The 12,859-nt window shown below is 36.9% G+C and overlaps 1 protein-coding gene across 5 annotated transcripts in view; it reads left to right on the top strand.

Moving 5' to 3' along the window:
* Nucleotides 1-12,859, top strand: part of GRIA2 (glutamate ionotropic receptor AMPA type subunit 2) — a 161,111-nt gene that overhangs the window by 114,894 nt on the left and 33,358 nt on the right. For all 5 annotated transcript variants that reach the window (XR_010943237.1, XM_067737091.1, XM_067737089.1 and 2 more), the window contains exons 7-12: nt 3,859-4,026; nt 4,285-4,389; nt 5,069-5,179; nt 6,683-6,889; nt 7,381-7,751; nt 12,272-12,470. Coding sequence is in view for 4 of the 5 variants with exons in the window: in XM_067737091.1 (XP_067593192.1) it covers nt 3,859-4,026; nt 4,285-4,389; nt 5,069-5,179; nt 6,683-6,889; nt 7,381-7,751; nt 12,272-12,470 (1,161 nt within the window). In the remaining variant the exon portion in view is untranslated. The remainder of the gene's footprint in view (nt 1-3,858; nt 4,027-4,284; nt 4,390-5,068; nt 5,180-6,682; nt 6,890-7,380; nt 7,752-12,271; nt 12,471-12,859) is intronic.

Genomic DNA, 12,859 nt, shown 5'->3' with positions numbered 1-12,859 from the left:
ACATCACCATCACGTTCCCTTCAAATGAATTTACATCTAGTTTAGTGAATGGTAGAATAAAACTGAAATATTTAACTGTCCAATCAAAAACGTGATATATTTGTTGAGAAAAATAAATGAGCCACATACGCAGAACATGAACAAGAAGGAGGTACGGATACAGAATCTGTTGATTTTCTCTCAGCCTCGAATTGTGTCTATGATTGTGACTTTTAATTTACAGTGATAATAGGCTTGAGACTTGATTAGATTTGAACATTTGAAAAAGGTTGGAAGGATTTTTCTTCTTAGTGAGCTCGTGCCCTGGGTCATAATGATAACACACTGCGTGGACTTAAATACTTCTAGTTCATTCAGCCTCATCTTATTTTTTAGTGTAGTTCACCAACATTTATAGACCTCTGAAACATTTAGCAGATGGCTTTATAGATTTCTCATAGTAATGTGAGCAGGGTAACTGAAGGAAGAGTCTGCCTTTTAACTATGATCATTACTCTCAAAAACAAACTGCAGTACAGGTTTCTGTTTAGCAGTGGATGGATTGCTGTATAAGACAACAAACTAATTGGTTTTTTTTCCTCTAGGAGAATAGAGACAGTCATATAAGTGAGGCAGGAAAAAGCCGATGTGATATCTCCATTTCTCCAAGAAGTCTTTTCCTAAGTAGATATGACTTAAAACAATACTTTTGATATAATACAGTTTTTTTAAAAAAAGGTACATGGTTATTGTAGAATACTTGGAAAAGAAATATCATGTATGTTTCCTCCCTGTTATTCTAACCATTTTGTTTATTTTTCTTTCCTTTTTTTGTTGAAGGGATATAACCATTGTTTATTACTCTCACTTTTTGTTGAAAAAACTTTAGTTGTAATACTGTTTTTCACTTATTTTATAGCTAACATTATTTGTATTGTTACATATTGTTATTAGTAGAACTTTTTAACGGCTACATAATACTTCCACAAGGCAGAAAGCATAGTGTATTTTTTTTTTAAGAATTTTTTTTTGATGTGGACCATTTTTAAAGTCTTTACTGAATTTGTTACAATATCGCTTTTGTTTAATGGTTTGGTTTTTTGGCTGCGAATCATGTGGGATATTAGCTCCTCAACCAGGGATCGAACCCACACCCCCTGCACTGGAAGGAGAAGTCTTAACCACTGGACTGCCAGGGAAGTCCCAGAAAGCATGGTTTTTAAACGTTCCTTTACTCTCAGAAATCTAGGTTCCTTCTAATTTTTGCATATTACAAATGATACTGAAATGAATAGCTTGTGTGAAAATTCTCTGTATTTGAGAATATTTTCTCAGGATAAGTTCCCAGTAATTGAAAATTACATTTTCAATCCAAGAATATAAGTTGCCTAAATGGATATGTAACAGTATATTTTGCTAATATCTTGCATGTACAGTTTGAAGGAAGAGGTTGCAGATTTTGGAAAAAATAGTGATGGGTTTTATTTAGATCCATCTAGTAGAGGTATTTCCAGGAAACTTAACTGCAGTCATCCAGGAGATATTCTAGATTTGTCAAGAAGGACTCACGAATAGGCCTGCAGTGACGTTGCTTAAGAAAATTTAGCAGTAAATGTGAATATCTTATCACAGTTAACAGCATCAATCACAGTTCTGCGGGCTCAAATCATTTTCTTTTTCTTCTTTCTTCTTACCAAATTTCCCATCAAATTTGATTCATTCATGGGATAAAATGAAACTGATTCAACTAAACTATTTCATGCGAAGATTAAGTGATAACTTCACATTACCATTTTTAGCATTAAAAACTCAGAACAATTTCTGCATGTGAGGAGAGGATAATTCATACCACATAAATTACTTTCTCATTTGCTTTATTGTACCATCTTTCATATTAAAAATAAACAACACAGGCGTCTATCCACCACTGGACCGATTTATAACACTCTAATGATATTTTGCAATTATCTGTTTATGTATCTTTTCACTGAACTGGGAGGCAATGTGAGTCCCATAAAGATAGAATCAGTATCAAGATCTCTGGCCTTGCTTCCTCCCTTCCTTCCCAGCTGTGCCCTGGGCTCTGAGAATTCAGTGGTGACATAAGTTTTCTGCTTCCCTAGAGTAACTGTTCTATTGGGGAGGAGAGATGAAGTAGACAAAGAATGCATGAAGAAGATACTCAGATGCTGGTAGAGACTATGAAGGGGATGAACAAGGTCCCGTGCAGGAGAGTGACTGGGTGGGCTGGGCAGGAAGGACAGTGCTGAGGAAGTCATGTTTGAGTGAATGGATGCGATTTAAAGCCATGGACTGAATGAGATCACTTCAAGAGAGCAAGGAGGGTGATGTGAAATGGAAAATTTAGAAAATCTGTCTTAACAAACGTTCTTGTGAAGGAAACAGAAAAAGATGGTGGAAATTGGAAGGAGATATGGACCTAAAAAGCAGTTACTATATCTATCGATATCTATCTAATCTGTCTATTATCTATCATCGTCATCCACCTATCTATCAAATCTACCTACCTACCTATTGTTTTCTTCTTTTACTTGTGGTAGGAGATACTGGAGCAGTAGAATTGCTAATAGAGATGATCCAATAGAGAAAAAAGGCTGACGCGGGATATTGAGAGTATAAGTGCAGAACAAAATGTCCTCAGGGGCCTGAGGGGCGGAGTCAGTGTGAGGCTGGAGTGGCTGTCCTGAAGAAGGGGCGTGGCCACCTCAAGCGATGCCAGCTCAGGACGGAGACGGAGGGAAGGTGGAGCTTGGTAGTTTTCGGTGGAAAGGTCAGCTGGTTCTGTCTGTTGGCATCTATTTTCTTGGCGACCGGGAAGGCAGGGGAGTCAGCAGGAGAGAAAGAGAAGTGTATAGAAGAAGGTATAGAAGAGTCACTTTTGAGAGTGGAAGAACCAAGTTACTGAAGAAAGAGGATTATTTGGAAATGTTGAGGTCCTGTTTCGGATGTGTGGTCAAAAATTTTAGTGTCACAAAATCAGTGTGATATGGCATTTTCCCCCCAGCTTCACTGTACTTCTGTTACCTAAAGACTGAAAAATACTGAATAACAGAAATTTCCTCAGCAGTAATTAAAGCTTTTATGTTACAATGGGATTTATCATTATTGACAGCAGCATCGAACGTAGATAAATGGCAATATATACACATGCCATAATAATACTTATCCAGCCCCTGACCATGCCTAGTACACATGTATTGATAGTAGTTTTTTTCTGCTTCGCCCCAGGCTCCTAAAATAATCCTGCTGCCCCACTGGGATCTGAATACCATAAGCTTGTAACCAGTACTATCATAGATTTTTGAAGCCTGAGGGGACCTAGAAATCATGAAGTTTGGTTGTTCTTCTAATTGAGTATCATAATCACTCAAAAGATCACTGCAGATCTATGTGAACATCACTAGGGTGGAATTAGAGATTAAGGATCCCCCAAATGATCAGTATTCTTTCCATATTGCCAGGTGAATCTCTCATTAGACAGTAGAGAAATATTGATTTGTTAATTTCATAATTTCCCATATCACCAGGTCACGCCATAAAGTGATGCTCTAATGAGAAACTAGTTAGAAAAACAAAAACAAAAGTGAAAACATCAACACAATTATTATGAAAAGTCTCACCTGAAATAGATGAGATGTTAATATAATTGAAAATGTTTAGAATCAAAGGGACAGTCCATAGTTCCAATATTCCATACTACTCCTCTTACATTCTTAGGTTCCTAGAGATAGAAATTGTGCCTAAATTCTTGGACCCTGATACGGTATGTATGGTGGGCAACTGGAATCTTGATTGCCAGTGTACAGTGAGCCTCTGAATTTTCTCCCATTCTTATGAAATGTGTGTGGTACTTTTCAGTATACTTCTGCTCTGACCTATGACGCCGTTCAAGTGATGACCGAAGCTTTTCGAAACCTACGGAAGCAGAGAATTGAAATCTCCCGAAGGGGGAATGCAGGAGACTGTTTGGCAAACCCAGCTGTGCCCTGGGGACAAGGGGTAGAAATAGAAAGGGCCCTCAAACAGGTCAGTCACTGAAAATGATTGTAATGTGACTTAACGATGGCCACTACTTTTTCCTACTGAATTAGTCATTCTTGTTTTATCCCTTCTGTTTTATAAAGAGGGAGTATTATTTCCTAACTACACAAAGGTAGGTTGAAGAGCAGAAACCTAATAAGTGTCATTTTCTTGACTTGCATCCCGGGAGAGTCATCTGGTCAACCACTCTGTATCTGGTGGAAGTGAATTTATAATTGTGCTCCTTTCCCATTTCCTCATTAGGTGCAGGTTGAAGGTCTCTCAGGAAATATCAAGTTTGACCAGAATGGAAAAAGAATAAATTATACAATTAACATCATGGAGCTCAAAACGAATGGGCCACGGAAGGTAAATCATTAGTGAATTGAAGGCATTCTCTCTGTGTGAGGAGGTGAGTTAGTGACCCCATCACCTCATCTTCCAGAATCCTGGAGACATATATTCACATAGCTGGATTCAACAACTTCCAGAAACATATATTTTAAAATATGTTTTCTAAATAAACTCTATTTATTTCTGGTAAGTAATCCTGAAATGTAATTTTAAGATATAATAAATAAAACTGTTATACTTTTTTTTTTAGACAAGAGGTAGAAAAAGAGTTTAATGAGAAGAAAAAGAACTGTTTCTGAAAGATTATGGTTCAGGAGACCAAACATAGCTGGTGCAAATGTGAATGTAACTGTTCAAGTCAACATTTTTTTTTCTTCTGTTATGGCTGAAATGCCACTGTTTGGATTTTATTTATGTTTCTGTATGATCACTCCCACACAAATTACCCTTGGAGAGTATGAAAAGTGAACACAAAGAGACAAGCCGTTTCTAAGAATTGTTTTTGTTTGTTTATTTTTATAGTCTCTTTCAATTGCTATTAGATTCACGTGCATAAAAGGTACATCTCTGTTTAGAACAAGCCTAGTTAGTGTAGGTGTAATTTCAGATTCAAACATGGGTTTGAAAATAACTCAGTGCTTTGCCAGTAGGAAGGTCCTATGTCCAGGTGCCCACCTTCTGTACCCTTTTGCAGATCGGGTACTGGAGCGAAGTCGACAAAATGGTTGTTACTCTCACCGAACTCCCTTCTGGAAACGATACTTCTGGGCTTGAGAATAAGACTGTGGTCGTCACTACAATTTTGGTAATTAGCTACCTATGCCTCTGTTTTGCGTTCTTTTTCTTAAGAAAAATATCTGTCAACTGGAATCGCTGCTTATATTTAGGAGAATAACTGATACAGTGATGCTTCTGAATGTTTTAGTCATTCGCTGCATGCTTATTCTGTCAGAAGGACTCACAAACACAGCAACGGCACTCAGAATACGTCTTATCCTCTTCAGGACTGAACTTCGGCTCCACAGATAATTGGTAACCTGGTGCTCACGTGGGTGAACACCTAGGGCAAGCCTGGAAGAGCCTTCCTTGTATTCCTCCCATGTTTTACCTTTCCACTCCCACACAATTCTGGGTCCATTCTGTCCTTAGATTTGTTCCATGGTTTAATAATGTTGTCAACTTCTCTGTATTCGTATGGAAAGGTGAACTCCTGAAAGACAAGGGTGATCTCCCTTCCTTTTAACCCCGAGTCTCAACACAGTAGTTGGCACATAGCTAGTGCTAAGTGGCTGTATATTGGCTGGATGAGACAAAATTGAACTGGATCCTGAACGTCGAGGCTTTGGATAGATGGACGGCAGATGTCGATTATGACAAGAACTGTTGGGGAAATGAAATGGAGGAAATACGTGATTTTGCAGCAAAACAGTCTGATTTCATTTTACTAAGTTGTGACGTAGTGAATTTGTGAGATTCATTATGGTAACAATATTGAGAAGGGATAAGGGATTTGGATAAGAACATTGGTTGGCACTTGGAAAAGTCTTAATAAATGTAAGCTAGACGTCTGAGGATTTTTGCCTCAATCATGCCACTGAGAGGAGGTATCTCACTGAACCCCAAATATCCTCAGTGCCACTTTCCAGTGGAGAAAATTGGGGGGCTGGTGTTGAGTCATGTTTTCATGCTTCCTTTTTATGGTGTTCACAGGGGGGATGCTACTCCCTAGCTATCCGTGTAGCGTAATTCTAGGATATTCTATCTCAAAGAGCAAGTGAGCTCTCAAGTCTGAGAGGGTAGATTCCATACATCACTATGGCAACGGCTCTTTGAGTCTGGGCACCACTGATCATGGACCTGATTTCCACAAGAACCTTATCCTGGAACTCGTAGTGACACAGGGTTTTGGCTGAATGCTGGTTCTTTGGAGTCAGGGGAGCCCTAACTTAGAATAAGAGAGTGGTGGATCCAGAGTTGACTAAAACAGATGTTAAACCACATTATTCCTCTCTGAATACTAGGATTACAAGCACTACAAGGGGACATACTAACAGTTTGTGCTTTCGAGTCTCTTGTTTACTTTGGTATGGCCAGGTGCCAGCCATGTGCATGAAACATAATGAAAGATAGATGAGGACCTTTGATCAGAAGCATTATGCTTAATTTTTTCCCAGTCGTATTTTCCACTATCTGTATTCTACAACGTCTCTGGCTTACAGGTAATAATTAAACCAGAAGATTCGAGTGGATGCGAGTAGATCGGTAACACAGTTGTTTTGATCAACCAGAGCCCTTTCTTTCCATATAGGAATCTCCATATGTTATGATGAAGAAAAATCATGAAATGCTTGAAGGCAATGAGCGCTACGAGGGCTACTGTGTTGACTTGGCTGCAGAAATAGCCAAGCATTGTGGGTTCAAGTACAAGTTGACCATTGTTGGGGATGGCAAGTATGGGGCCAGGGATGCAGACACGAAAATTTGGAATGGGATGGTTGGAGAACTTGTATATGGGGTAAGTACTGTGCTTCTCAAAGGTAAAGTCATTACGTTTGAACTCTTGTTGAGAGAATGCTTGCCTTCCATGCAAAGTACCAATGTCTGAGATGGTGGGTTTCCCACATTGCTCTAGGAATGCTGTCTTATTTCCTTGTGCACATTTGAAGATGAAGGATGAAGTTAGAAGCAAATGTGCAGATGGAGACAGGCATCTCACCTGTCTTGAAGCCTATGGGCCATATGCATTGTTCAGAGATTGCCACGGCATAGAGGCAGATGTAGTTATCATAATCAAGCCAGAAGGGTGCACTCTGTATTTATAAACAGGAGGGATATTTGGGGAACTAATTGCTTTTCTTCTGTTAAGTATTTACTGGGATCCCACCAGGGAAATGATTATTCCCAGTTTCCTGATGTCCTTCCCTTCCCTTTGATCAAATAACGTAACCACGATTCCTCTCTGACCGTGACTCCTGGTTCTATTATTTTCCTTTGTTTCCCTTACAGAAAGCTGATATTGCAATTGCTCCATTAACCATCACCCTTGTGAGAGAGGAGGTGATCGATTTCTCAAAGCCCTTTATGAGCCTCGGGATATCAATCATGATCAAGAAGCCTCAGAAGTCCAAACCAGGAGTGTTTTCATTTCTTGATCCTTTAGCCTATGAGATCTGGATGTGCATTGTTTTTGCCTACATAGGGGTCAGTGTAGTTTTATTCCTGGTCAGCAGATTTAGCCCCTACGAGTGGCACACTGAGGAGTTTGAAGATGGAAGAGAAACACAAAGTAGTGAATCAACTAATGAATTTGGGATTTTTAATAGTCTCTGGTTTTCCTTGGGTGCCTTTATGCAGCAAGGATGCGATATTTCGCCAAGGTTGGTTACTCACCTGCTTCAACTTTGTGCATTTTAGGTCTCGAGTGGACATTCATGGTGTTTATGAATTCACTGTAAAGAAGTTAGCAGCCGCCGACTACCTGTCCTAGCAGCGTAAGACTCGTGAGGACAGACTCTTACCGTCGGCGTAAGCCTGTGAAATATTTGAGCAATGTTCTTTGAACGTTGATCCTATATTTCCCTGGTGAGATTATACACACCATGGAGAGGCTATAAAATGCATAAGGTTCCCATCATTCCATGCCTTCTTGGAGGGGTACCGTGTTTTTGCTGCATATTCTCATTTTACAGTCATCTGTGTTTTGCTCCACAGACCTGTATATGGGAAAATGGGCAACATTACTGACTAACTACAAAAGCGACACAACTCCATTTGCACACATCTCATCTCTCTCTCTCTTTTTTCTTCCCCCTCATTATTAGCTCATGGAAATGACATGAGAGAGATATTTATAAAATTTGTTTTTTTTTAAAGGTTAGGTTGCTGGGTTAAAAAGAATGTATGATAATATATTTTCCAAGTATCTAGAAATATATAGGTGGGTAATAATGACGGCTGATTGTTACAAATGCTTGTGCCATGTTGAATAGCAATACACATACAGGATGGAATAAATTCAGACATCCCTATTCTCATTATAATATTTTAATTCCTGCCCTAGAATGCCTAAATATAATGAATGTATCCCAAAACACACATTGCCTTTATTCATGTCACGTACATGACTAAGAATGATAGCCATGTCTGGTTCTTCAGAGGAATAAATCATACTTTTCCTAATGAGATTGCTTTCACATTTAAAGCCTATATGATTATCGATCTACCGGCACATTTTAATTTGGGCTCAATTACCCTCCTTTGAGTCTATGGGTATCTTAGTAACTGAGGCAATGGCTTCTTAAATACTATTTCATTATTGTTAGTTTTTGAGCACTTTGGGGATAAGAAGTGATTAATTTCAAAAACCTATATGTGAAGCTCAAAATTTTGTATCTTCCGCCATCTTTTCTGTATACTACACCCATCAAGATAAAGGGAATATATCATGTATGCAGAAATTATCAACGACCTACTTCTCAGATAGCAGGGCACATTCTTATGAATTTTACGGATCTGAACAATTGTAATTCCATCAAATTCCCTGTGGCTTCTCTATGGAACTGCACTAAATTAGAACTCTATCAATGGTACTTGCATTGCATATATAGAGAGATATATAATTTTAACGTATAGCATATAATAATAATTATTACATACTATATATATATATATATATAATTATGACCTCTGACAAAACATATAAGATTCATAGTTTCATCTCTATAGTTGATCTGATTGAACTTAAAGGCATAAAGAGAAGTTTCTAATGATGAAGGAGGAAAATAGTAACCAGATTGGAATCTCAGAGAACACTGTGGCTCATAATAATAATGAAGTGATTCATCTTTGGTAAGAAGGCTCTTGAAGTATGATGTTGCCATAGTCCTGAGATATCAGGCAGTTATCCTAAGGTTCCACAAACTATGCTCTGCCTTTTGAATCAGCAGGAGAAGCATGTGAAGGTTCCTTAGGACACAGGACATATCGACCTGGGTTCCCATCGATGGACCCAGGTTTGTTTGCCCCGCTCCTCATGCACCAGGGCTCTGAAGGTTCTGGCCTCCAGTGCTTGTCTAGGAGCAGAAAACATATTGACATATAGGAGCTGGGGCACAAGGGACATTTAACAATCTGTGTTTTCCCAGGGTCCACCATGACATAGTGACATTCTAATTTTCAACAAGACTGCTTCCTAAAATATTATCCTTTTTCTTCATTTGTGATTTCTTTCATGAGTCATGACTCACTAAACTTCCACATGTAATCATTTTTATTTCCTGGTAAGATGTATCAATTTTAGATAGCATATTTTTCCTTGTTAGCATTTTTTTGGCCACAGAATATATATCAATAGATATATACATATATATATAAGCAAAATTCACTTCATTAAAATTTTCAAGCATATGTATCTTTCACTTTATGGTATATGTGCATTTACCAATTGAACTTACTACCTAATATTGGGAAATTCAAGGAGTTTTTTAAATGAACCAAACTATCATTTTTTAGAATGCAATGATGGTAACTCTAGATTAGGAAAGAATAGAGCAGCTTAGTACCTAACAAATCTTAATAATAATGTATGAAATCCACAGATCACTTTAGAGATGCTCTTTGTATATTTTAAACGATATTTATCAACTTTTTCCAAGTAAAATATGGTATGGAACTCTATTATTTATATGAGTAGAACACATTTAAATTTTAATATAGAATGGTTTATTGAACTGAATTGGTCATTGCCTGAAATTAAGTTTAGAATACGTTAACTGTAGTTTTGTGGAGACTAGGACCAAAGAATTATGAGAGCAAAACGTTGTAAAGTTGACTCTTATTCTCCGGTTTTCTTCTTCTCTTTTTCCCCCCCAATATCCTTAAAGGATTAAAATGATTAAAAATTTTCATTCTTAAAATAATTATTTAATAGAAATTTAAAAGAAATGGCAGAATATGTGCATTTATTTGCTCCGTTAGTGCAGATACTGAGAGATGAACGTTTTATTTTTAATTAGAAAAACATTTTTGTCTGTCACCATGAAACATAATATTGAATTTGCTCCTCTGCATAAAATTTCTCAGGAACTCCAGAATCATAATTGATCCTTTGAAAACACTTACAAGTAAATAATAAATTGCTCAAGAATTTTCTGTTTTGAATAATGCACAAGTCAAATAAATTTTGGGGGTTATCTCACACACTGTAAATAAACTGGCATATTTAATTAAATTTACAGCTAGAACAGAATGACTTATAAAAATGATTCTCAAATATATTACAAATAAACCTGAAATGTATAGTATCAAAAGCAATTACCATGCAATCGTTTTGTTTTAAGGGCTGTGAGTAGGCAGGTACTGAATCTACCCTCTTCAGTACAGGTTACATGTCATACAATTATACCTTCCATTGTGATGGAATAAATAGTGAACATTTTGAGAGTGGCTGTGTCTACATAGGGTTTTTCCAAAATCAAAATGTATTTAATATCCTTTTCAGAATATAAGTGAGACTTGTTTAACTTTTTTCCATTCTATCATATTTGTTTCATTCTTTGCAACTCTTAGAGACTGGTAAAGGCTCTTAATTATATTATTATTATTTTTTCATTGCTTGTGTGCTCTCTCTCTTTTTCTCTTTTATTTTAGCTGCAGATGTTTTTATCTAAAAAATCTTTACTTTTAGCTTCACCCCTTTTCTTGACTGCTTGAGTAGTTTATTCTACAAATACGATCTAATAATTTGATGTAGTGTCTATGTTTCATCAAAAATATTTCTTTATATTTAGTTTAGTTTAGGAGGTTTAGTTTAGGTCATAAATTGGCACATTTTCATGATTTAAATTTTTAGAAGTGTTACCTCTTCACTGTAGAAGGTTTAATTTTTAGGCATAACAGAGTTATTAACAAAAAAGAAAAAGTTATTATACTGGTGTGTTAATACTACTCAAATACCATTATATGTAGAACCCCACCAAATCTTACCAAATAATACCCTATGTATCGCTTTCTGTATCTACATGTCTACATTTATCTACCTAGGGTTTATCTACCAGTAAATTACTGGGAATCAATTAAGCTTTTGAAAAGTATTTTAAGAATTTATGGTCACAGAAATATTGTTATTATATTTCAACTAGGAATTTATATCTTGGCAAACTTTTACATGTCTAATTTGTTCTCCTTGAGTTTTCTTTTTTTTTTTAAGCAGGAGGCACAAAGGAACAGGGTCATAGCTGTCCACGCCCTGAAGCATCAGAGTTTTATTCATTAAGAATAATACTTTGTGTCATACTTTGTTTGTAGTATCACTATTTTCCATTTTAATCTTGTACTGTATCTAAAACCTATGTTTCTGCACACAAAAAAATACCTAATGAAATTTTGGACCTTTTTTGAGGGTTTTGAACTTCATTGGCTGGATTAAAAGGAGGGTTTCTTCAGTGTTTAAAGCCATATCTGTGGTACATACTCTTTTATATTGATATTTGATTTTGCTTGTCAACATTGTTCTGAGTTGTGCTGTTGATCTTAGATTTTATTGTTCGATTACTTATGTCATGAGTGGATAGAGTAGTATGAGCATTGGATAGATTATTTGCACATTTCTTGAAATTGATTGTTACGATATTTCATACCATAAACTCTTTGGCCATGATAACTATGAAAGAATCTCAGGAATCTGAAGTTCTGCCTCTGGCTGTCTCATCAAATCTAGCAAATCTGTACTCCTTGCCCAGAAGGTTTAATAATTTCAAGTGTCATCAACTCGCAGGTATATTGAAAAGTATAAAATTAAATATTTCCCTATAAATCGATATTTGCATAATACCGCTAACTTGTTTTCTTACGAGGTCATTCATTTCGCTTTACAAATCCATTTCGTACTTGTTATCAGATCCCTGTCCGGGCGCATTGTTGGAGGAGTTTGGTGGTTCTTTACCCTGATCATAATCTCCTCCTACACGGCTAACTTAGCTGCCTTCCTGACCGTGGAGAGGATGGTATCTCCCATTGAAAGTGCGGAGGATCTCTCTAAGCAAACAGAAATTGCTTATGGAACGTTAGACTCTGGCTCCACTAAGGAATTTTTCAGGGTAAGAGATTCTGCTTCCTAACTTCCGATTTTGTTCTTGTAATTAAACTTTGTGCCCCCTTGCCCCTCCTCCCATGGTCTACACGAAAGTGCTGTGTGCAGGTAACTTCCTTCCCTGTCTCTAATTCTATTTCTGTTTTTTTTTAATTTTTATTTTATATTGGACTGTAGCTGATGTACAATGTTGTGTTACTTTCAGGTGTACAGCAAAGTGATTCAGTTATACATATACATATAATTTATTCTTTTGCAAATTCTTTTCCCATTTAGCTTATTACAGAATATTGAGTAGAGTTCCCTGTGCTATACAGTAGGTCTTTGTTGGTTGTCTATCTTATATATAGTAGAGAGTAGAGTGTATGTTAATCCCAACCTCCTAATTTATCCCAC

This window comes from Pseudorca crassidens, chromosome 4 (genome assembly GCF_039906515.1).
Source record: "Pseudorca crassidens isolate mPseCra1 chromosome 4, mPseCra1.hap1, whole genome shotgun sequence".
NCBI classification, from domain to species: Eukaryota; Metazoa; Chordata; class Mammalia; order Artiodactyla; family Delphinidae; genus Pseudorca; species Pseudorca crassidens.
This window is presented reverse-complemented; position numbering and strand designations above follow the sequence as displayed.